Here is a 26,620-nt window from a genome sequence, read left to right on the forward strand (position 1 = left end):
TCTCTCAGTTGTCATTAGAGTGAGAAAATAATCACATTTCTGTACACTGGCTGCAAAACAATGCCATGTAACTTTTTTTTTTTTTTTTTTTTTGCATACAGATAGGTTTACTTTTGAATTTCCTATACAGTTGACTGTCAGGCAGATCTGTCTTCCGAATGAAAGAAATGTCTTCTGTGTGTTCCAGCTATGACTTCAGTGAGTCTTAGATTTGTTTTACTTTATTCCTGAGTGTTTAATAGTCTATAATTCTTACAGGTATCCAGCCAGATTAATCACATTCTTTTCTTATTTTTCTTCTGATTCCATTCTTTATTCAGGTCAAACTCCCTGCTGTGTTTATAGACAGACTGGTTTGAGAGAACATTTCTAATTCTTCTCTTGCCTGATGATTTAATGTAGGGCTTGCTGTATGTCATTCTTAACTATAATAGAGTTCTCAAAATAGTTGATGCTGCTACAGTATTTCCAACATTGCCCTGTTTACTCAGCTACTGTTTTCTACTTCCAAAGGCACCCTCTGAATGAAGGCTCAGCCCCTTATCACTGTGGTGCAACTTGTGGATCTCAGTATAAATGCCTTCCATTGACTGTTGGGGGTATTTTTAAGCCTGTTCCTCTGTCTGATCCACACCATGTTAGCATGTGTGTGACATACTCTGGGTCAAGAAGCATGACAGAAATAGCTCTTGAAGCACAGCCTAAGGCAGCATGTTGCACAGTGCTCTTACATGACGCTCTGCCCATTTCTTCTGCAAGGTGCTGGAAAATTGAGCTCTTCATTTGGTGGCTAGTTTCCTGCCCCTTAACCATTCCCATGCTCAGCCCAAATCCGATGCCTCATTCCTATGTGTTTCTTGAGGCATCTTTCAGCAGGTGTTTTGGGCACAGCACTATGGAGCTCCTGCTGCATCTCCCTGCTGTGTTTTATCCTGAAGATGTTTATCCTTCCTGGATACCCTGTTTGGCTTAACAGCAGAGTTGTTAACTCTGGATTAACAGCCAGAGTTGTTGATCTGGTGGCTGCAGTAGGAAAGAAGATGAGTTGTTGATACTGTCTCAGTGAATCCCTTGAAAGGCTTGATGTTCCCATAGCAAAGCTAAAAGGTAGCATCTAGCTTTCTGCTTTGCCAAAGCTGTAATTTCTGTTCTTCATTAGGCTTCTTTATTGCTTTTCTGTAGATCCAGCATAAAAGTTACTGACTTCACTGCTGGATCTTGCCTTCAATCATAACAGGCCATATGCGTAGTGATAAATCAGATTTGTCTTTGGGGTCTCTTCAGTTTCATGACAAATAAGGATGTAGGACGTTATTGGGGGAGAGGATTAACTGGGAGGAAGAGAGGAGGTGTGTTAAGACTTCTGATTGAAGATGCTAACACTAAAACTAGCACAGGAGGAGTAACCACAGGAGGATGATATAAGGTGTGCAGCATCCACCTCAAATTATTGAGGTGATTCAGAAGCTCAGGCATTTCAGGGACATTTTCTAACAGAGCAGCTAATGTTCCCTTGGCAGCAGCAAGTTTGTGTGAGAAGACAAAAAAAGGAGGTGGGAGCTGTAGGGTAGGAAACACAATCCTCTGTTAGTACTCTGAAAAGATACCAGTGCTTTTTGGGGCAAGAGCTGTAGAGACATGGCATTTATAGCATTCACTGTTAATTACAGAGAAACACAGCCTTCACTTTTTTACAGAGATTCTGCAACATTGGCTGTGTGGGATGCTAGGAAGGTTCACTTATCACTATTTTCATGTAGCTGGAGTGGAGAGAAGATTTATAATACGGCATCCTTCACTGTTCAACCCTGCATTGACTGTTTTCCTAGGAAATGGGTTCTCCCCTGGCTATCTTCTGATATTGTTTCCCACAGCCTGCAGCAGTGGTGCTAGAGCTCTGAATGTGGTGAAAAAAGAAAAAGAAATAAGAAGAGAAAGAGGAAGAGGAAGAGAAAGGAAATTTCATTCAGCTTGGAGGACCAAAAAAAGGTTGCTTGCGACCATTTTTATTTGTTTCAAGTCAATGAAGAATTCTTTTTCTGGTTCTCAGGCCCTGATGTGCTGATAAGGGGAAGATTCTGCTGCCCTTTCTCTATACTTCCAAGTGAACAAAACTGCACCTCCTGAAAGGCACAAATTGATATCTTTTGTGTATCCTTGACAGGGATGACCCTTGCTCTAACACTACCTAGAGAGGTATCTGTGCAGCTTCTTGAGGGCTTTGACACATGCCCATGCTCATGCCCAGACAGAAATCTTCTATGAACTGAAGCCACATAGCTGGTCTGGCCCAGATGGACCAGTGTGAAATGGATTGTAGAGAAAATGAGAAAATCAAAATTTGCTATGCAAGGTTAATTCCAGGAACTCGGAATGATTGAGTTCCTGGAATTAATCACAGACAGACATTCTCTTTCCTTGCATGAGCACCAAGTAGGCTGCTTGGTTGGTGCTTGTAGTCAGATCTCAAATCCACCAAATTTGCAAAGCAATATAGTAATACTGTGCTCATACTAGTTTTTAAGAACCCAAGACAGTTCTATGAAAAACAAATTCTTAAAATTGCTCAGTACCATTTCTTAAACAACTGAACCTTTTATTGAAAGTTTAAACAGTTTTGTACGATCTTAAACTGTGGTCATGTATCCCTGATATTCTGCATAATTTGTATAAGAGATGTTTCATTTGTCAGGAATCTGTAAATTAACCCTCATGTGCCTGTATTTTCCCATGATAAGGGAATCCTGAGCTGGCAGAGACGTATTGGATCATTTGCTCCATCTCCCAGCCAATATGGAACTGGTCCCAATAGTGCACTTGTGAATTTTACAGTGCAGTTCTAAAATTCTCAAGATGGGGTTCAAATCCCTCTTCTGAGAGAGACATTCTCCCTTATATTCAGGTCAGTCCTGTCCTGTTGGCTGTGTTGCCTCCACTCCTCTTCTTAGGACTGTAGCTCCTTGGTGTTGCCATATGCTACTGGGGTATATTGTAAGTAAGTAGTGCACTGGATTGTATTGTAGCACTAGCGCAAGAACTGATGGCTCAGACATTTGTAAACAGTCGCTATGGACAAAACAGAGAGATGGGACTCCCGGTTCTTCTGCAAATGGTTTGTCCTTCCCTGTAAGAGATTGGCATGTTCGCAGTTTTCAGCTCTTTTACCTTGTTGATGAGGCTAGCGTCGTCCTGGCTGGTCTCCTCATCCTCTGAACTCTTCTGCTCTTCATCAGAAGTCATGACCTCCACAGGTATCGCAGAGACTGGGCACACCGTGTAGGGCTCAGTGTACGCGCTGCAGAGAGAACAGAACAGCTCGTGAGCACCGTTTCCATACACTTGCTATTGGCTCAGGTGTGACAAATCCACACATAGCACAGAGGTAGCTAGTTGGGGCAGGGGATCTTTGCAAGCCTGCTAGACTTGGAAAGCAGGTTTTACTTTTTTTTTTTTCCCCCCTTTTGCTGCCAAGTTTGCCTATAACCAAAAAAAAAAAAAAAAAGGAGTCTTTAAAGAAAGCAGTGGGAAGTTTTTGTTCTTCCCCAAGATAACCTGTCAAAATGAATGTAATAAAATCACACTAACATCTCAGATATTGGAACTGGATTTTCTGGCAAAAATCATAAGGATGAGAACAATATAATTTTAATATCCAATGGCATCAGTTAAAGCATTAGAAAACTCAAAACTCTTGAATTGTTTCTAGAAGATTTGCATTTACTTCCAAAAAGCCAGAAGGACTGATGTGATGATAAAGCTGATGTGGATCTGGTATGTGATATAGGCCAGAGGCTTCGCAGAATTCATATTCTTTTAAGGAAAAAAAAAAACACTTTTTAAAATAAAATGCTGGTGATTCCAAATCATCTGCAAGGTTTGACTGGAAATAGTTTCTGAAAGTGGAGGCTGCTCTTTGAGTTAGAAAATTGTCTGATGACTGATCTGATTTTGTCTAGCTGCAAATCCAGATAGTGGATCATGTCAAACTTATGTCTGCTGGAGTGGAGGCAGTCTTCCAAATTTCATTCCTTTGCAGGTACTCACAGGCTATATTCAGCTTATCTCTCGATCTTGGGGGTCTTATTCCAAGGTCTTGGAGTCTTAAAATGTGCCGTGCTTCCTATAATTTAATCATTCAAAAAATTTCTAAACTGAATGTTAATGAATTTATCAACCAGTTTTAGTACGAGGTTTACTATCAGCCAATTTTAGTTCATCTTTTGATACTGGAACACAACATTCAATTTTCCAGCGTTGGTAAAAGATGGACCAGATATGTAGGTGATAACACCCCTCTATTTCTGCACGGTTTTACTCTGCTATTACATTTAAAGTTCGGATTAGATTTTTTTAGATACACTATCATACGGGAGCTTATATAAAGCTGATTTATGATATTTACAGATTTCTAGGAATAGATTTCTGCATTTGGCCAGCCAGGCAAGTCTGGTTTTTTGAGAGACAGAGCCTGACATCTGCACATGTTAGACTATGCAGTTTGACTGATGAGCACGGTCTGTAACACTGACTTGCCTTCCTCAGTCTATACAGTTTCCTTAGTCCTCATTTCCCCATAAACATTATTAATTTGCTTTTGCACCTCTGCTTTGCATATTTTTCTTTAACCCTTTTCTTGTGGATCCCAACTGTCCACTAACTCAGAGCCGCAAAGCCGGTGCTAGAGTGACGTGAGGCTGGGCACGGCGGGGGTTAATGTGGACAGGAAGGCAGTGAAGGCAGCGACTCCTCAGCCTGGTGACTGGACTCACATTCCCTTTTGGATAGGAAACTCCCTCCTTTTCTCCTTCCAAGCCACGGAGAGGACTCCTAACTCCACACAGGTGCGGTGGCCACCCTTGCTTTGCTGCACAGAGAGGAGCAGCTCCTGCTAGCCACCCACAGTGGCTGCGGTGGCTGGGCAAGGGGCTGAGCGGCCACGCTGTTCCTCACCATTGTTCTTCCCTTATTTGTTATTAGTGTCTACAGTTTTTCTGTGTGGGTGGCAGCACTTCCGAAACCCTGCCCAACTACAACAACAAAAGGGCCTCTGTGGATCAGCTCCACCCCTCACTTCCATGCTTTTATTGATGCTTATTACTTTATTATTGAGCACTTGTACAGATCCCATAACCCCGAAAGATATATGGCTCTAAAGCCAACCTCCCCACTGACCAGCAAGCCTCATGATGGAGTGTCATGGGTTGCTCATTTTAAAAGTCATGTTTTCCTGTGTTTTAGAAGGTGTTTCTAGATAAAATTACTTTGCTCTAAGAAACAGTTCTCCACTGGATCTCCAGCTTCCTAGCTGGTACACACATCCAGGTCTGTTCTCAGGCAGTGTTCAGCCTTTGGAATAATCCTCCTGAATTTCACCCTCTAACCTTTTCCCTTACTAATAGATCCAAACTCGCAGAGATCGGGTAGGAGGAGGGAGGGGAGGATGCATTACCACTGATTTACTAGGCTTTGGTTCAGGCAAACTCAAGCCTTTCCTCCAGTTCTGCATTCATCTTAAAATTCATCTTAGTTTATTCTTGATTACTCTTTTGACCTCTTTGCTTAGTTCTTTTTCTCAACCACATTCAATCCTTTCTCTATGCCTTGAAGATTCTTAATGCTAGTGGAAATTTTTCTAATGAAAGAAAGTGTTAAAGCTGTCTGCCAAATGAAATCCTATTGCAAACAGCAAGCAATCTTTTAGATTGCTCTCTCCAAGAGCAGAAGAAAGTAAGCTGTCAGTACAGCAAGGAAATGGTGAGTAATACTCGCTCAAAACTGAAATTACATGATTTGTAATTGCATGGTCCACCTCTGCATGGTGGTGAGAACACCTGCTTATTCTCAGGACACATTATTGCACGTGGAAGTGTGATAACGTGGTGTCTGCCGTGCAAGTGATGGCAACTGTAGTAACTGTCTGGGTCTTTCGTGTAATATCAGTGTGCCGTTAGCCGAAAGCTCACTGGCACGAGTGGTGAGTAGACTACGTGGGAGTCCTGTTTCACAGGACATTGCTTTTCCTGTTCGTGCACCCTGCTCTGTTTACTGCATCATTTGCCATCAACAGCCATACTCTGCATGGGGATCACAGCTCGTAAGAGCAAACAAAGAACTGTGCCTCAGCTCCCAGATAGATAGTTCAGGAAGTATCCTTTTCAGGGGAAAATTATATATATGACAAAAGTTGTAGACCTGCCACTAGAACCCCTTACAAGTTACTTCGCCTCATTAGCTGTGGCAAGAATAGAGATAATGGATTTTATCCTGTGTAAGATTAAAGATGTAAGGAAAGATCCCTGAAAAATGAAGTATTTTTCTATCTATTTCCCTTTATGGCTATCTAGATGTACGTTTTTCTATTTAATTCACCAGCAGTTCATGTGAGCTATCTGGAGTATTGTGTCCAGTTCTGGGCTCCACAGGACAAGAGGGATGTGGAGCTGCTGGAGAGAGTCCAGCGCAGGGCTACAAGGATGATCAGGGGCCTGGAACATCTGCCCTGTGAGGAGAGGCTGAGGGAGCTGGGCCTGTTCAGCCTGGAGAAGAGAAGGTTGAGAGGGGACCTGAGCAGTGTCTAGAAGTACCTCAAGGGAGGGAGTGCAGAGGATGGTGCTGGTCTCTTTTCAGTGGTGGCCACCAACAGAACTAGAGGAAACGGCCGGAAACTGAAACATCAAAAATTCCATAGGAACTTAAGGAGAAATTTCTTAACAGTGAGGGTGACAGAGCACTGGAACAGGCTGCCCAGAGAGGTTGTGGAGTCTCCTTCTCTGGAGATCTTCAAAACCCGCTTGGACGCAGTCCTGTGCCACGTGCTCTAGGTGACCCTGCGTGTGCAGGGGTTGGACTAGATGATCTCTAGAGGTCCCTTCCAACCCTAAGCATTCTATGATTCTATGATTCTATGATCTACACAGTGATTGCACAGTGAGCTGCGCAGACTGAAATGAAAAGTGATTTAGAAGTAGCTGCTGAATGAGGAGGGAGGGAGATGTGAATAAAATATTATTTTCTGTTTTTGTAAATATTCTGGGCACAATTATAAGTGCATTCCTTCTGTAACCATTCATATTTGCCCCTGGCTATTTATGTTGGTCAAGAGCTGTTCTTTTTGCAGAGGATTACTTGTGCAACTCAAGAATTCTAAGCAGACAGAACCTTATGAGGAACAATGAAAAAAGCTGAGAAACTGGGTTAAAGAAATGAATAACAAGACAGTAACACAGAAATAAGTGCTTTTAATATTCCTTTGGCAGAATTCAGACAGCAGATGGGTTTAAAACCCAGAGAATAATTGCCTTTTGAATGACTTTTCTGTCTGCATAGCAGTTCCTGTGTCCTGTTTCCTAGACCATACATAATACGACATGTAAGAAACTTATGTGAAAATCAAAAGTAGGGTTTTTCTAAACACTGCTCTTGTAGATGTTTTTTTCTAAACATAGAAGGTCTGATGCAACTGTCTTTCACATGTGCACAGATAACACACTCAGTCATTCTCTTCCCACTTAAAGTTGTATTTGATAGGAATGCTGCTGCCATGATATGAAGTCATGGGGTGCTAATTGCCTAGTGAAATGATTTTTTGCATTATTCTTTTTCTGGAAAAGCTGACCACTGAACATTGATATAGAAATGACTGCGATAATTTTTGTGGTCTTCATGACAAGGTGATGAAATAAATTGTCCCATAAAGGTGGCATATTGCAACACTGGTTTGTAGTAAAAAATTCAATTGCCATTATAATAGTAGGTTGATCAGACAGGAGTTCAAGGATATTTCAGGGCAGAAATGACCTTATCCATATCTCAGATCTACAATACATTAAATCAAAGGGTTTACGCCTGCATCATGAACAACTCCTTTTATTGCTTTCTTCCAAAGATAAATGTGGTCTGGATCTGTCCAAAATTTGCTTGATCTGCAGTCCCAATTTTGTCAATATATTCCTAAGCCTTATAAAGCCAAAACAAACATCAATTGGCAACACACTCATTCAGTTTACTTGGTTTCAATGTTTAAGTCCAAATCCTTGTCTCTCAACATGATAAACTTTAGACTTGTGCGTAGCAGCCAGTTGTTTATGGAAGAGACCGGTATCACAGATATATCCACATTAATAACCCCACTCAAGATCAGAATCATTTCTGGTTCAGACACAAGTTTTTCATGAATTGGAAGACTACTGTCTCTTTAAAACACTCTGCTACTTTATCCAGGTAGGTTGTATACTGCATTATCCAGCTAAGATGCATACCCGTAGACCTGCTGTGACCATGACTGGTATTTAATTTAGCCATATTCTTCCATTTCATATGATAGAGGGGAGAACCAATCCCTGCCATATGGGTTCTGCCTGCTCAAGACAGCACCTAGATTACAGCTTTGGTTTCCTGCTAGCTAACACTGGTTTCTCAGAAACTCAGCACTTCCACATCATGATATCTCAACATATGTGATGGGGTAGAAGGGAGAAATGCCTTTCTGGGCTGCCAGATTGTTCTAGCTTGCTGGAGAAGGAACTGAATGGGAACATTTTGCTCAAAACTCTTGAACCTTGATGACTGCAGTGAAACGGAACAAAGATCTGAGTAAAATCTGAGATCTGGCAAAACTCAAACCAGTCCCAACTATTTTCTGTGAAAACAAGACATCATCACTTGAACTTTCTTCTCTCCACCTCCTCATCCCTTCATCCCACATGGAAATGCTTCCATTAATTTGGCTCCCAGAACTGCATAATCAAAGGGCATGTGTGTGCCATAGGACTTCTGGGTTTGCCCTTTCATTCATAAGAGTTCCCGAGCTCCTGTGTCACAGTGACTCCACTGCAGCCAAGAGAAAGAGGACAATGTCTTATGAAATCATTACTGCAATTCCCTGCTGATGTGCTGAGATGTGTTATAAAGTGACCCTCCTAATCTGGCTCTGGCTTCCAGAGAATAGGCAGGTCTTCTTTTAGTTTCTATCTAAGAAGCCACATTCAGGCCTGAGTTTGAATTCCACCAATGTGCTATTAAGCCCCAAATCTGCAATGTATTTGTTACTGTAAATAGTTTATAGTGTTAAGATTGTTTTCACTATGTCAGAGGATGTTTAGATATCTGCTGGAATAAGGAACAAAATAAATACATGCTTTTATAGGGCAAAGTGGTTGAAAATGTTCTGACCTGTCCAGTTCAACAATTTAAGGACTGGGTCAAGATTATGACTCCTTTTGCTCCTACGCTAAGGAACAAAGGCAAGCAGTGCAGTGAATCTTTCATTTCTTTACCTGGATCATGGAGACAAGCATGTAACTGTAACCATAGCCAGTTAAACTGCATTCGAAGTCCCCTAATTATACAGGTCTTACTACCCATTGCTGGTTTTCCCACAGCAGATGTTTAGATACTTTACTGTCAGGGAGTGAAGAAGAGAGAAAAGGAAATGGGATTGAAGGATTGTCTACCAATCATGTTCCTCTCTGGAGGAGAGGAAAAAATCAAAAGCTTTGCAGTCAGGGAAGCGGTGGCGATAGAGGATCTTTGTGAGTCAATGGGTGCTACGAGGGCAGATAGTTCATACTTGCTGATCATACCAGCTGTATTGGATCCTACTGCTTAACCTGTTCCACCTGCAAAAAATGGACATACTGCACTGTCTTCTTTCTTCTGCATACATTGCTGACATTGAAGCAGATGAGCTAGAAGCAGCAGAAGTCTGTGGTGTGGCATGGCTCTGAGCTCAGAAGCTAACTCAGCACAACTGAAAGCAAGAGCAAGGCAGGTACAGAACAGCCCTGGAGGCTTTTTAGCAGTTTAGCCAGTCTCCTCTTCTTCTCTGCATTTCTGCAGTTTGTAATTGTTTGTTCCAGCAGATGTGGAGCAGGGTTGCCCACTCATTTTCAAAGGTGGATGACTGCATTATGTTAATGTAAACTAGCTATTAATGGCAGTACAGTAGCAAATCTTGCAGTATTGTCTATGTGTTGCATGGGCTTCATTTCAGGAGGGCTGCAGTACTGTGGCACTGGCTTGTTTTTATAGGGAAACACTAAGTTGGTACTCAGACAAGATGATATGGGTCTCTCATTTGCCCTTGGTAAGGATGCAGGCAAGTTTCTACTATTCATTGTATCCTGAGCCTTTCCAGCCACTCCAGCAGCACTCAGACCTTCACTTTTGGGAGATTGTTCTGTATTGTCATAGAGCTTAGAGCACCCAGTACCACCTGGTAGTACAGCTTTCTTGATACTTGAATATACTTTGCTGAATTTATGTATTTTTATCCATTTTATACTTAGCACTTCTGTGCTCCTTTAAAAATCCTCTATTTTAGAGTCACATACTGTGCCCACGAACTGGTCACAATGGAAGAATCCCTCAGGGAAGCTTGGTTTCTGCTAATACCACTGTCAGGTGATGGGAGGGAAAGGGAAAGGCAAAGACCTTCTGAGACACAGCAGATTTGGGGAAGTTTGTATAAAAGGAAGGTATAGAGAATAATTGTAACCTAGGGCAAGTGCCCTGTATGACTCATAGTGCTTGAACTCTTCCTATTAGTCATTTATCTTAGAAAAAGCTGCTGTGCATCTTATGAAAGATGCCTCAGTGTCCATGTGCGGACATGTCCTGGCACTTGCCAATAGATTAGGTAGCTTGCTGTTGATACAGGTAAACTGCCACTGCTAAGTCAGAACTTTCTGACTGGGTATTTGAGGATAGAAAAATTAGCTGCTTACTAAGATAAGAAAGTCACTCAGATTAATGAGATGTAATCACTGATAATGATAAGAGTCCATCTCTAATTCTAAGGAACTATTCACAGCCAGCTTCATGCACTGCAGTTTTTCTAAAGCAGTTGACTCTCCGTTGATTCTCTGGCCTCCTTGGTGTTAGGTATCTGCAAAACCTTGTGGTGTGACTTGACGAAGAATAACCCGTCCGTGGACAAACAGTAATCAGCATTGGAAAGCTGCAGTAAAGCCCAGCAGATCCACAGAATTAAATTGCAAGCTCTAGCCCAGAGTAACACAACTAGTGAGCTCTGTCAGACAGGACAGGGATTGTCAGCCTGTTTTCTGCAGGATGCGTGTCCGGGGCACAAACCCTACAGAGCTGGCACTCACTAGTTCCCCCTGACATTTTATTAGAGCACAAACTTAAAAATGCAGACAAACTGAGACAAGCACCGGTTTTCTGTAAGGGTATGCAGAGACACTGAATTAAAACAGCAGCTGTTCTACTCTGGAGGAGACTTAATTTGAGGAATTGTGTGATCTATGCCTGTGAGTTTCTAACATGCTTTTGAGTGAAAGATTGAGAAGCTGTAAGATGTTATTACAGGCTACAAAAGAAGAGTGACTTGATGGGTGCAAATGATCTCATGAACCAAGAATGGAAATCAGAAGTGTCAGATTATATTATCTCATGACAGTTCTCTGCAGAGCTCAGTGAAGTCACCCTAGGAAAATATCTGGGAGTTATGTTCAGACTCTCATGCTGAATTGGACAGTGTTTTCTCAGACAAATCATGTAAGCTCATTTAAGTTGTTAGAGAAACATCAGTCAGCCCAACATACATCCTGTTAGAATTCCCAGAGTTTGTTCAGCTTTTCAAAAGTATGTTACAGAGATATAGGGAAAAAAAGGCACATGCAAGACATTGATGCTGATTCTATACTGGTAATAACAAAATGCATATGGTATCTATAAAGTATCTAAGGCAGTTAGGCACTAAAAGCCCATTGAACTCCAATTCTGTTCAGTGCCTGGCAGCACAGAGCTAACTGCTGTACGTGTGTTTAGCTAGTATTACGCTGAACTTCTCAGCTGTATTCTTGTGGTTAGTTAGGAGATTTCACTTGTTACGGTGTAAAGTAAAGGTAGCGAATGTTGTCCTAATGTTCAGGTGCAGAAAATTTAGAAACCACTTCAGATGATAGGTCTTTCCATCTGTGCTCTGAAGCTGTTCTTGAAACAGCTTTGGCTCACATACCTTTTCAAGCTGAATCCAGTATAATACTCAGCTGTCTTAGATATACAAGAATCTCTCTCTTCATTGGGATCCAAATGCATTCTGATATCTCTTAATTATATATTTTGTTAGCATAATGTGGGAACTCTGAAAATACTACATCCAAAGCTATAGATGATTAATATTTACTCTCCATTTATTATTTCCTCCCAATCTACATGTGTGTTTCATGTAAGTCATTGCACTGAACGAAATGCTGTATATTTTTGGGCGCTCTGAGAAGATACAGCACATCTTTTCTGTGCTGTAGAGTAAGGGAGCACTTCCTCAGTCTGATTACAGTTGAGCACTATTCTCATTACTGGCTTTTGGGGCAGTTGTTGAACTTGCAGAACATGGGTTCTCAGGGCAGCTGCAGTCTCCTAGAAATTCGCTTTGGTGAACCACTAGAGTCCATTAGTATCAAGTTGCGTCTAGCTGCACTCCCAAGTAAGAAAGCCCTGAGCTTTTGTCATGACTAGTGAAGCCTCTGATTAATGCACGATTTCTTACACACGGCAACACTGAGGAGCTGCAATTATCAAGACGTCAATAAGTTTCTGGAGCCTGGCTCCTAGTCATACCCACATAACCAGCATGGGCCATTCTCCCTGCTGCCAGCTCTCCGCATCAAACACACCCAGACAGCCCTAGTCAGATGCCACTGCTTTCAAATGCTGGTTCATCTGTGTATATGTCTCTCAGGCACCTTAATAAAGCAGCTGGGAGAATGACTTGACTTCTTGACTTAAAACAGCCTTCCTTCGGTTACAGAAACATCTTGGTGTACTTAAGCATCATACTTGAATTACTTGTAGCTTGATCAAATAACAGAGAGTCATGAAGTAACAGGTGGAGGTGGTGTTGAGGCTTTCACTTCCTGATGTTTACAAACTCAGGAATCAGGTAGTTAACTCCCCAGGTGCTAGGAATGCCTAATTGTTAAGACATGCTGTTACACCAGGTCTGTCTTCTCTACAGTATTTGTAACTTCTTTAGCACAAACTATGGTGTGCTTCCTTCTACATGAGGATTTAAGTGATAGATTTGGGTCATCATATTCTTCATCCAGTAATTAACATCTATATTCCATGTCCCCTGTGCACTTTGCTGAGAGAGATAGTTTGAAAAATCTCTGTAGATCAGTAGAAATACTGCATTAGATACAGGAACCTCCGAGCTGATCATTCCTGATATTCCAGTAGAAATGTTGAAAGTACCATGTCCAGTCTGAATGGTAGGAGCTGAGGTGGATGCCTCAGTGAGTAAACGTTTGACCTGCAGGTACCTGAAAAACAGCCTTTCCACAGCTCCCAAGTCCTCCAATCTTATACTACTTAATTACACCATGAATTTAAATGTGCTTTTAAGGGAGAGGGACCTGTACTAGCACACATCTAGCCTGTTTGCCAATTGGTGTATATTTTTTCAGGCATCCAATTTTGTTGTTTTTTTTTTCCTTTCCACAGGATCTGGTCACTTCCTTGACTTCCCTCCCCCTCGTCCCAGCCTTGAAAGCCTGAGCAGTGAGGGCTGCAGCTTTGCTGGGAAGGCGTATGGACAGAGCTGACTCTGAAACTCCAGTGCAGTACCTTCGTGATCAAGTGTCTTCTGCAAAGGTCAGTGTCATTATTAGGAAGTCCGGTTAAGGCCAAGAACTCATTAACAACTCTTAAGTTACAAAGTGAAGCAGAGCTTTGGAGGGTTTCTGTAGAAGGTGTTTTGACCCGTACCTGGTAAGAAAATGCATACAATTCCTTATACTGCTCTAGAAATTGGTCTAGAAATGATAAAACCCACTGACATGAATGACTGGGGGAAATTACCTCCAGATGCCTAATTGGCTATTGCAGCCAGGGATCCAGGCCAGATTTAGTAGTGAGTCCCACTTTGAGAAAAAAGTGGAAGTGTTTGGGAGGAGTTCAGTGTGAACAGATAGAGCTGCAGGCATTGTCACAGCTGCAGTTACCTGCCCTACCATCAAGTCTCAATGTCTTAAAGTACTAAATGTATTCCCCTACGTAAACCTGGAACACAGCAAATGACTAGATGTTGTCTCAGTCACTTCCTATTTCGTTTACTTTCTCTCTGGAATCTTGATCAAGCTGGACAAGGCCACTACTTCATAGCTGATTAGCAACTGACTTTTAGTCTTGCCTGGAGCCTGAGCTGCTGCATGGAAACTGCTGCAGCCTGAGGTACCAGTGCTGCAGTGTTTCTCAGCTCCGCTACCACCTGATTGTTCCATCAAAATTCAGGTGGACCCTGACACTAAGTGTGACTTAGTCCACTTATTGACTATCCACTAAGTATATCTAAATATACTTATGCCAAATTATTTACCTTGAAGTACCTCTGGCAGAAGGCTAAGGTTTTTTTTTTTTGAAAATGAACCATAATAATTATATAATTTTTATATATATCACATACCTAATTATATATATAAAAAACGAATATCAGTCACAAAATTTCAAAGCCTCTGCAATAGAAGACGTGCTTCTTTATTCTGTTAAATGATACTTTAGCTCATTAAAAGCGCTGCTAAGTAAAACTTATTGCAAGTGGTGAACTTTAATGCAGTGGAAAGTGATTAAAAATATGGGTGTAGAGAAGAAGAGAAACAGTTTCACAGCTGATAGTGTCTCAATAGATACTGTAATCCTCAACTAGTTCTCTTGCTAATAGAAATGATACGGCTGAATGAGAACAGATTGCAGACACATTTTCTGCTGCTCCTCCAGCAATTGCCTGTAATCATTTCAAGAGTTAGTCAGCACAAGAGAGGAAGCAGTGGGCCTTCTGGGACAATCTAACCTTAAACTGACTGAATCAGCACAGGAGGAGGAAGTGCAACAAAAGACATTTAGCACCACTTGCATCATAATTACAGTAGGGAGAAGGTGCATGCAGTCTTACTGGCTGCCTGTATACCCTTCACTTGTGAACAGGGATTGGTACATCTGCTAAAAAGTTTGGGGGACTATACGCTCTTTTTCTTCTGTGAGAATTTGTATTTGACCTCAGAGGAAAAGGATCTGTGGACTGAGCAGGTTTGAGGAGGTAGAAGCCATCAACAGAGGGGCAACTGAACTGATGACTGTAATAGCTGTGACTACTTTGCTAAGATGAGAGGTATCTATAGCCCCTCCACACTGCAGGTTGGGATGAGTCCCATGGAGTGTGTATGGAAACTGAAGGAGCTTTTGAGTGTAAAAGCAGCAGGTGTGAGAGATCATAAAATGTGATTGAGACTGACAAGTATTGTGTTTTGCCTAGCTTAATTGTGCAGTTCTGAAAGAGATACTGCATTTTTTTTCATAATTTCTGCAGCTATCCTTCAAAAGATCTTCTTGCAAATTCTGCCCCGTCCCCCCTTTCCTCATCAACAAGTAAATCAGTTCTTTAGGGTTTTTAAACCTTAAGTCAGTCAGCATTAGTGAGATGTAAGAATTTAATTTGGATATTTAACTGCAGCAAACCAACACAGTCAAGATAGTTATAATAAGAGCAGTAGTTCACATCCTAGGAAGATCATATTTTTATATGCCTACACAAGACAAATGTCCTTGTTAATCTCCTGGCCACACATACAACTGAGGTCCCGATTCCTTGTTTGAAGTCTCCAGCTGCCTCAAGTGCAAAAAAACCCAAACAAGCAAATATCTAATTGATGGAAATCTGCATTCCTATGCTTCAGGCCATGCCACTTCCACTAGGTTATGTAATTTCTATTCACTAGCTTGGATCAGATTGCTTACAAATTGCACTTAATGAATCTTTACATCAAGTGATTCGTTTCCTAAGAAGGGTCCATTCATCTCACTTGCTTTTTGCTTCATAGTCTTTGTTCCATGTGATCATGAGGGGAAAAGGGAGAGTTCTGTCCCATAAGGTGTCCCATTAATGTATCCCTGGGGCTCTAAGTTACACTTAATGGTACTTGTGGAACACATATCTTCTCCATGAACTAACTCCCTAGACATCTCTAAAGTATATGGTTATCAAAGTAGAAGAGATTTATAACGCTCTGTTAATATTGGCTGTTACAAGGTACAGAGCAGAAGATGCTCCTTCAAGTGCCATGCCGCTGTAGTAGATCCAGGACAGACAGCATCTATAAGCTATACTCATGTGCACTGGGACACATTTGCTGGGTATCTCTGCCTTGTGTATGAACCTGACCTCTAAGTGTACTGGAAATTGTTGGCCAGGCTAGAAAAATTCAGCACCTCCCTGAAGCAGAGAGCATTTCTTTAGGGTTGAGATGTCCTGCCATTTTAGGCCCAGTGTTCCCCTGGCATAAACCACATGGAAGGGAGCAAAAGCAGTGGAAGACTGTTGTGACCGGACCTATCTCCAGGGCAAAGCAATTGTGATACCACAGGTAACAGCTTCCAACTCCTCCTGTCCCAGCCTTTGAGCGCCTCCTTCATTTTCATGACTCCCCTTCAGCAGCACAGGGACTCTGAGTTTCTCCTAAAATTGCATTTCAGTGTTACAGAATGCGGTTGCTGGAGAAGGAGGGTGAGAGGAGCATAGAGCACCACCCACACCACTAGGGTGACTTGTCCTCTTCGGAATAAATTGGTTCTTTTTGGAGATTGGTGTGGACATACTCTCAGTCTAAAGACCAGTATGAAGAGATGCAGTACTTAAGGAAACTTTTATTTTGGTCATACTTGGACTCAACCCATAACTTGTCTCTGTGAGGTATATACAGTGAAAAGGACGCTCCTAGCTAATAATACGCAGAGGTCAGCCAAAGGATACCATGCTTAATGATTCCCAGAAACAGCCTGCAGGGTACGCTCAGTTTTTGACCATCATGGCTGCATTCAGTTAATTACAACTTTCAACAGATTCTGTCCTGCCCTCTTTCACTCTAAATCACTGGTTGCTACCAGTGCAGAGCAACAGAGAGGATCATTTGACATTATGTTTCTTAGGATTGGAAAAAAAAAAAAGGACACAAAGACAACCCATTTTTCTAGAGATCCCTCTCCCTTTTTTTTTGTTAGCCTGTTGAAAGTGCAAGTTGGATGATGCAACTTTATATTGCCAACATACTTGAAGGGCTAAAGGACAGTTTGGCCTTTGATTGATTTATTCCTTGACAAAATTGATGTTTCCTGAAAAAGATGTGTGGTTACAAAGGGCCTCTACTTAAGGTGAATAATTACTTAAATTTTTTTCTGCATTAGTTGGTGACAGCCCTGGAAAATATTCTTTCAACCGAGGGTAAGTCCCTCTGAATATAAGCACCCTGAAATCAACCAAGCGCTGCTTTGGCCCCTCAACTCAGAAACAGATATCCTCTGTTTATAAATGACAAATAAATTGTTTGCTACCATAACCTTACATCTACAAATCCAGCCCTTGCCTTTTCTGCCCGTTCTGTCATAGGAGTTCTAGCTCTTAACTAGAAATAAGGTTCTGGATGTGGGAGGGAGATCAGAATCTCACTGGACACAGTTGGGTTCTGCAAAGCCTGCACATAGATTCTCTCAGCCCACTGACAGAAAAAATCAATTGCTCCTGTATCATTGATACAAACTGATTGAATTAAACTATTTTCTACATCTCTGGCTGTATTCTCAAGTCCTGTGCCCAGAAGTTAGTACTATTGGTTCAAAATATGTCTTTCTCAGACAGTGACTTCTCTATTGTGAAACTTTAAAATACTATAAGCTCAATGCACTGACAGTAATGGGACAAGTGATGGGGTGCAGAATGACTGTGTTCCATTAAAGCTGTTTATTTCTTCTTATTTTTGCCCCATTTGTATATGATTTTTGGAATTCAGTCTGAAAAAGGAAGACTCATTATTGCAGGTAATAAAAGTCCAAATGCCTTTAAAGACAATAAAATGAAATGCCCATTGGTACAGCATATACTTTGTCAATCAATTCCCTGTTACAGCAGACCATCAAGATGGATGAAGTGTGAAGAGGACAGGGGAAAAACGGTCTGCTATGAACATACATAGGCAAGGCAAGGTAACACTGAGATAATCCCATTTCATATTCTGAAACATCATCTCTTTGCCTGCGGAGGTCAGAAATAAGTTTTTCACTTGCCACAAGCTTCTCCAATTGCATTTTGTGCTTTCTAACCCCGGTGTGACACATCATATGTGTGGGAGGAAGGCAGTTTTGGTCAGATGCACCAGGTTTGAATGGTAAAAACCCTTCCACCTTCAGCACCCGCCTGAGAGTGCTCAGGGGCACAGTGCTGGTACAGGTCTAGCCCTGGAAGGGAGGGCAGGCAGCAAGCAGCCCTCAGCGGGTGTGGGCTCCATCTCAGGGCATGTCCTCTGCCACACCTCCTTGGGCATTGTAAAAGGAGGAGGGATAAAGGAAAACCTGTCAGTGGCACAGTGACATTTCACCAGCCATGTCCCAGATGTGCTCAAATGGTGTGCACATCAGTCTGCCCCTCCTTTGAGCCACCAGCAGAAACCGGCACAGCTAATCCAGTGTTTCCCTCTCATACACGGAGACTCTGGGGTACCCTGCTAACTGCAAGCACTGTTCCCCTCCCCAATCCTGAGGCTTCAAACCACTAGGAAAAACAAAGCATCAGTAAAAGCTAGACATACCTGAAAACAAAACACTGTGTCCTTGGGCCTTGGACTAGTGGCACACGCCCACCTCACTCTCCTAGATGCATTGAGGGGGCGGTCAGCAACGGCAGCCTCAGCTTGTGCTTTGTTTGGCCCTCCAGCCCTTGTCCTGTATTTCCTGTAAACAGGGAACACTTCCTCCCCAGAGATGACCTGGCAATGAACTAGCAAGGGTTGATGCTCAGCTGCACCACACCCAACAGCCCGCAATGCCAGAAGGTACAATAGTGCGGCTGATGATACGTAATAAGTTATTAAGGCAGCTCTGCCCTTATAGACTCCTCAGAGCAGCTTATATATGTTGTATATTTTGCCGCTGCAGAGCTTTTAGTTTCATTAAATCATTAGTTTCACAGGCACTCAGAGCTCTTCCATCCAGCAACACTGACAAAGCTTTTTCTAAAGTGTCAGCATAGCTCTTCCTCTGCTTTTCTTCTTTCCTTGCTAAGTCCCCAATGCACTGTTGTTCTCCATCTCTCGTTACTTTTTGCTAGTCTGACTCCAGCAGTGTTTGAACACTTGAAGTGGGTGAGATGAAGCCGCGAGTGCTTGTTAGTGACAGCCTTCACCAATTTGTGCTGTGAAACTCTTCTCCCTTCTCAGACAGTGTAGCTATCTGTTGCATAGTGTCGAAACACGGCATATTTTTCAAGTGACAAAAGGTAAAAAGGAAAATGCCTACTTATCATCATGCCAGGTTTCTCTGAATTGGCTGATTATCCTCTTGTCACAGCATAGATGGCATCTGGCAGTGAAACAGGTAAAAACCCAGTGAAACAGAGCTGGATTTCACTAGGTGAACTGTTTCTTCCTGGATTATGGGGGATTTATTCTGCACTCTGTAGGCATTTTCCAGCTCTGGGGGCCAAATACATTGAGGTGAACTGATCTGGGTGTTAAAGACTGAGGCAAAGAAGGCATTAAGTACCTCAGACTTATCCTTATGCTTGGTGACAATGTTCCCTGTCATATTCAATAAAGGGTAGAGATTCTCCTTGGCCCTCTCCATGGCCCCCTTGTTAATGTATTTGTAGAAACACTTTTTGTTGTCTTTTACGGCAGTGGCCAGCTTGAGTTCCATCTGAGCTTTCACCTCTCTAATTTCCTCCCTACGTACCCTAGTAACTGCCTTACACTCTTCCTGAATTGCCTGCCCCTTCTGCCAAAGGTGGTAAACTCTTCTTTTTTTTCCCCAGAGTCTCAGTCATAGTTCCCTATTCAGCCAGCCTGGTCTTATTCTCCTCTGTCTCATCTTTTGGCACACGGGCACGGGTGGCTCCTGCGCATTTAAGATTTCCTTCTTGAGAAAAGCCCAGCCTTCCTGGACCCCTTTATTCTTCAGCACTGTCTCCCAAGGGCTCTCCCAACCAATGTCCTAAACAGCCCAAAGTCTGCCCTCCGGAAGTTCAACGTAGCAGTTTCACTGAGAATTGAGGTCATTTCATGGTCACTATGCCCAAGACAGCCTCCAATCACCATATCTCCCACCAGTTCTTCTCTGGTGACAAAAAGCAGGTCCAGCAGGGCTCCTCTCCTTGTAGGCTCACTTACCAGCTGTGATAGAAAGTTTATCTTCACGCACACCACAGACCTCCTGTTTCCTGTCTGCTGTATTGTATTTCCAACAAACATCTGGTAGATTGACGTCCCCCACGAGAACGAGAGCTGCTGATTGTGAGACTGCTAGGCAGAACAAAGGCATATCCATAGCACAGAGTGGGCTTTTTCTGGAAATGCTCAGTGTTTGTAGAATCAGCTTTGAAAATACATTCTGCTCATAGGAGCACACTAAGCAGCTTTTAAGCCTTAAGAGTCTGTGTTTAGATGTATTTTGTGCCTACAAAAGGAGAATTTTGACTACACTACATAGATCTAGAGTATCTAGTCCCTTTCCTTCATGTCTTTAGGCTTGTAAAATACAGCAGCTATGCTGTACCTTAGTCCTGAAAGTCATAGTCCTGCTGGGACTACACTGTTGATTCTGGAGTCTAGTCTGGACTGAGATGTGGGAAAACAGATTAGGTATCAATTAGGCAAACATGATCCTTTAAGCTGGGAATGTATCTGTCTCATCATAATCCTCTTAGATGTTCCAACTTGGCATAATTGTTGAGAGATAATACAAATAAAAACTCCAAGAAGGATGCCAGCTTGGAAATAGTGTTAGTGGAAAGCAAACAGAAAACTAAACTGGAATCAAAATTCATTTGCTGGAATGCTCCTTACTAATAAAAAATCTGGGATGAAAACAGATCTGGGCAAATGGGGGAGTGTATCTTTGACTACAACATGTAGGAAGCACCCTTAAAATTTGTCAGAACAGATATGTGCTCCCAGAGAATGCTTTATTCTGACTATGGCCTCTGGATAAATTAGCAAAAAGATGATATGTATCACAAAAAGCAACTGTCTGATGACATGGTACATATCATAGATAGGAGACAGCAGCTTGTTGCTCATTATTCTTCCTTTGTTTATTTTTGGCAATGTAACCTAGTCTCTAAAACTTGCACCAGAGTTTTTATGTTCTATTTTGGTTTTATTGACAGTTCTTTATCCGTACTTTCCACGGAAAATACAGCAAGTTCAACATAATCAATACCATGTTGCCTTGGAGGTCTGTGAGGTTGAAGGGGAGTTGGCATTTTGCTGTGTAGCAGGGTCAGGTGCTTTCTAAACTCTGTAGCCTGATCTGGGAACAAACCAGGAGAAAAACGCAGTGAAGTTGTAATCAGAAAGAAACTTGTCAGGATGACAATAGTAATACTCCATTTTAAAAACAAACAAAACTGTTTTTGACTGGAGTGAGTCCTCAGCAATCTCCTCTCTCACACTGCCAAAATTACTCCAGCTGTTCGTGTTGCCAGAGCCGTGAAGGAGCCTGTACAGATTACACACCCTTTCTTGTTACTGACGAAAATGTCCTTCAGTCCTGAGGGCTGTTTTTGTAAATGGTCAGCCTTGACCCTGCAGCTTGACCCTGATGTTTTTAAGGTACTGGCACTAGTTAGAAATATAGGATAGGTTTTGAAGTGTACAGTTCTGCAACCTAACTCACATATTGCCCATACCGATTTAAGAATCAGAAGATCTGATTTTAAGGATGTAATTATATTATATGCAGTCCAATACTTCCAAAGATGCATGTGCTAAGCAAGAGACCTGTCTGAGCTCTTCTATCCAATGGGTCTAAAAATACAGTCTGATACGTGAAATATGAAGTTCAACAAACCTGACTGAGGAACTTCAAGTACAGATATCAAAATAGCTATTTGTGAATAGATCCACCTGCCCAGATGGCCCATCAGGCATATGTGGTGGGTAAGACCTGAGTTTTGAGCCCAAGCTTGGCTATATGTATTCAAGACACAAGGACAACCTTCTAACAAACTGAACAGGCATTTGCTTTGAGACAGCTGAGAATGATTTGATAAAGACTGCCGAGTAAAGATCTAAGAAATTAGCAGTTGTCCCAGTGGCTCAGTCTTTCTTTTGAGATATAAGAGAAGTTTGAGGACATCCCTGATAACCAAACTGATAACTGATAGGGTAAAACAGGTATAGGATGAGACTGACAGACCACCCAACAGTGTTCATCAGTGATAGTTCTCAATCTGCTTCTCTAGGCCTTTGACGATATATCATATAACTAATCCACCTAGTTACTCCAGTGAAAGTCTCTTCATTAGCTCTTTTAAGGGAATTCTGGCAAAACAGACAATGTGTCTTGAGCATGTTGATCATCCACTAACTTTAGTTGGTTCATTAAGATAAAATTGTTATGTGTCACTAACAGGCAGTATTAAGACAGCTTTACATTAAACCCCTTGGGTCCTGTAAAAGCAGGATTGATTAAAAATTCTGGATAATAATGCAGGATAATTAAAAATTCACGGTACATTATAAATAACTTACACAAGAACCATGAAGTACTGTGTTAGATTTGTAACAAGACAAAGAAAAGGAGAGCACTATTGCATTTATAATGCTATAGGAGATATACTTCCTATCATGAAGGAGTGCATTCTGGAGAGGATGCAGTACTGCGATGTGCAGTCTTTCATTCAGGAAATGCCCTCGGTAATGCTTGGAGGAGAGGGAGACCACATGGGTCCTGCAAATTGAAGTGATGTGTAGATTTATGTATGTATCATTGAAAATTACATATATTAAAAAGCCAAATAACCCAAACCTCTATATTTGTCTTAACAACTGTCTTCAGAATCCCTCACAAACTCTTTTTTTTTTTTTAATAGCCTGAGCCTCATTAATAGGCCCTATCTGTGCTGTCTCTCTGTCCCTAAATAACATCAGCAGCAGCCCTGAGAGGCTCTTGACCTAAAAAAAGGGGGCATTATCCTTCCTTTAAAGTTGTTCATTAGCACTATGGTTGTATATTAGGTTGGTGTAGGCATATAGCAGGGATTTGGGGGATACAGAACTAGGAACTGGGTAAAATCAGCATCTGAATTTGTTTCTCTGAGAGAGCAAAGAGTGGACCTACACTATGGAAACCTCTCTCACAAAAAACATACTTGAATTGAGGCTGAATCTGTAGATCAAGACTTAACCTTGCTCTCCAATCCAGTAGTTTTAGAAGCTGCTATGCTTAAGTGTTAGCTTGTCTCCAGGTATAATTTGGGATTAACTTGCTCTTACTCCATATGTGGAGTAAAATAGCATAAGGTGCTCTGTATTAATATTGCTATTATTATATACAGCAATAGGGTCAAAGACAACTTGAACAGTGTTGAAAATAGAGGTCCATGTTGGATTTCCTCTGTCAGCCCTGCTGCAGCTGGGACAACAGAAAAAACAACATGAGTCAGTTTTGTCATCTAGACAAAGTTCTCATTGAGAATAGTACTTACGTGTGCAGCAGGAGAGCAAGCATATTGAAGGGCAAAGGACTGCTTTTTGGGTAACAAGCTGCATGGCTTTCTTGTGCCTCTACCTCCTGGAAGAGCCTAGCGGCTTTTCTGCCTCTCCATCTAAAATTCTTCCCTTTCATTTGCTCTTTGTCAAGGCAAAAACACATGTAGCCTTGTGGCTGCCTTGGAGCCATGGCTCAGCTGCATCAATTACCTGCAGAGGGGCCAGGCTACATCTGTGATGTGTGCAGTCAGGCACTGCAGCTTTACCCATTGCTGCTACTGCATTTATGCAAGCAGTGAAAGCCTTTGGGTGTTTCGGTTTCCCATTCTCTTTGCTCAGCTGATGCACTACACCAGCTTGATTTCTCATAGCTGCTCAGAATGCTGTCATTACTGTTTTGATTCTCACCATCCCCTTCAAATACTAAATCACTGCTCTGCCTGCTTGTGCTACTTGCTCAGACTTCATTAAGGAGCAGTGCTCCTCTTCTGATCAGGAATTACATTCTGCCAAAGTGATGATTGTATGATTGGACTCATCCTACTTTCACAGAAACCTTCCCATCTCTCTTATATTCTGGGAATGAGTTTAAGAGTATGAATTGCAAGCGGCAGTAAAACAAACCATGCTCTCAGAAGCAGTTTTGGTTTCTTTTCTAACTGAAAGAAAAGACTTGTTTTCTGAACCACAATTATGGCTACAATTTCTTAAATGACAGGCTGAAAATGGAAGCCGCAGCTTACAAATGCTGTTCCCCAAAAGCTTTCTGCAATGAAGATGATGTACAAAAGCCGTGATTTACTGCATACATTTGAAAGCAGACACTCATACAGTCTTCAATCTTACCATGTTTGGGGATAAACTCTGTGCTCCGTGTATTTGACCTATTTTAAAAATTATGGCTTAGCTAGTTTAAAAAAAAAAAAGAAGAAGAAGAGAATGGTGAGATGAAACCAATGAAGAAAATCCTATTTATTCAGCTAATTTAAAGCAATCAGAGATAGCATCCTCAGTTTCACCTTGCTTTATTGGGTGCAATTACATGTATGATTAATTTTTGCTTATTCTGCTGGACATCAATAAAAGCAAAATCCTGAACATGTGCATTTGCCCTTGTATACATCAAGCTTCTAAGTTGTGCTGCCCTATTCTGGTCATAAAATGAGAGTCTTGTAGGTTGTCACCTTACTGGCACGCTCAGTTCAACGGGTGCTTGTCTGATATTTAAAGGTTAGTGATGCAGATAAAGGAATGAGATGAATTCATTGTAAGTATTTGATAAAGAGCTGATAGATCCTTTCATTAATTTTTCCCTCAAATCATTCACTGTTATTAACCTTATAAGAATTTCTCCTAAATAATCATGTACACTTTCTTGCCCATCTGTCCCTACCTAAAGTATCTGAGCAACTCTGACATGTTACCATTTTGCCAATCCCAGCAATATTGCTGTAAAGGGTTTATTAAGCACCCCCTTTCTATTTGGAAACTTGCTAGTCTTTTACATGCAGAAAAACAGTATGAATTTCCTTGAGGCTGTATGAATTAAAGTGATTTGGTATTATAAGATGAGAGATCTAGTATATTTCTAGTATACGCTATTTTAAGTAGGAAAAGAAATGATGATCCATTCTTATTCTTTGCTATTTTCATGTGCAGACCGTTTATACTGAGGCTTCCATTACACTTGTTGTTATCTCTAGACTTTCATCTTATCCTTCATACGATGTGCTTAGATACTACACTATGCCTTGGAAGTGTAGGTGATTTTATCTTATATAACATATATACCTCTGTTGGAGGGCAAAAAAAGCTGAGGATACAATGCCTTGATTTTATTGGTTACAAACACGATCCATTTGGGGGGAAATTCACTCTGATTCACTCTAATGGTATAAATTAATTATCTGTCAGAGGAAGATGTGACTGTTCACCCCCTGTTTTTTATCCATTTTAAGGTTGGGGCTTTGCATTCTCTCCCATCCATCAGCCACAGGCATTGGCTGTAGTGCTATGTAACTATAATCTCATTTTTGAATAGATTTTAGAATCTGTCTAAGATCACATAGGCTTGTGGCTGGGCCTGGCACAAGCCCAACATAACTGTGGCTATGTGAAAAGATCTTTGCTTGCAAAGCCTCTAATGTAGCTGCTGACCCGTGAAGCATCTTTAGTGCTGCCGCTTTAGACTCTTAACACTGCTGTATCTGTTCCTGAGCTCATGCATGTTCCTACTCGAAACTGGCCAAATCAAAGGCAAGGTCCCACTTGCTTAACACTAAGCCATGTTACTTTCTTGGCTTTCTGCTAAAGACATTTTCTCCTTCCTTTCTGTGAGGATATTTGGGAACGAAGCACATTTACAGAGGAACTGGCTACTGGGAAGCTGATCTGCTTTCCTTATTATACCAAAGCTGACAGCTATCTGATAGGTGCCATGTATCTTGAAGAGCAGTGGAAAGCAGGAAGGAGCCTTGGGAGTAGCTTACAGGCATGAGATTGCAATCCTGGAGACCCTTCAGGAAGTACCATGAACCATGGTGTAATTGCACAGAGCACCAGAATGTACATACACACATGTACAGGTGGACAGTAGTACGAGCTTTCAGCCTGTTTCTCATGAATTCTGAGCTCAGTGGGATCAGTTTATGGAGTTGCAGATAGCCTCTTTTTATTCCTCTCTTCTCCTTAGCTCCTTTCATTTTGAGCATGTTAGCAGAAAGAAGGATTCAGACTTTGCAAACACAGTAAAGCCAAATTATGAACTCTTAAGTAGAAAGCAAAAAATGGAAATGCAGTTCTTACAACACACATATTATGCTGCCTTATCTGTACTTTGATAAAAAGCCTCTCTCTGTTTCTTCTGAAAGCACAGGACATAGAACCACAGTAGGCTTAATACAGTGTGTTTGAGGTATCTCCCTTCCCATCCCCAGGATTTTTATCACTGTTTTAAGTTGATAGTCTGAAGGTTGTTGAAAACTAGTGTGTCCCCAGAGTCGGATTACAAAAGCTCTTCTTTGAGACGGGTACAAACATATTTTAGTTAATTCTAAGTGACTTCCATTTGGTTAAAATCTAGTCAGTAACTTTGGTGGAGTTGCTGATGTTTACAGTTGCTGAGG

General features: G+C 41.6%; 1 protein-coding gene across 1 annotated transcript in view; it reads right to left on the bottom strand.

Annotated features, from left to right (window-relative positions):
* FGD5 (FYVE, RhoGEF and PH domain containing 5) overlaps positions 1–26,620 on the bottom strand; it is an 82,136-nt gene that overhangs the window by 49,825 nt on the left and 5,691 nt on the right. The window contains exon 2 of the mRNA XM_010221394.2: positions 3,166–3,295. Within this exon, the coding sequence (XP_010219696.2) occupies positions 3,166–3,295 (130 nt within the window). The remainder of the gene's footprint in view (positions 1–3,165; positions 3,296–26,620) is intronic.

Source organism: Tinamus guttatus, unplaced genomic scaffold (genome assembly GCF_059628265.1).
Source record: "Tinamus guttatus ecotype Peru unplaced genomic scaffold, ASM5962826v1 Tinamus_guttatus_pri_ptg000580l, whole genome shotgun sequence".
Classification (NCBI taxonomy): domain Eukaryota; kingdom Metazoa; phylum Chordata; class Aves; order Tinamiformes; family Tinamidae; genus Tinamus; species Tinamus guttatus.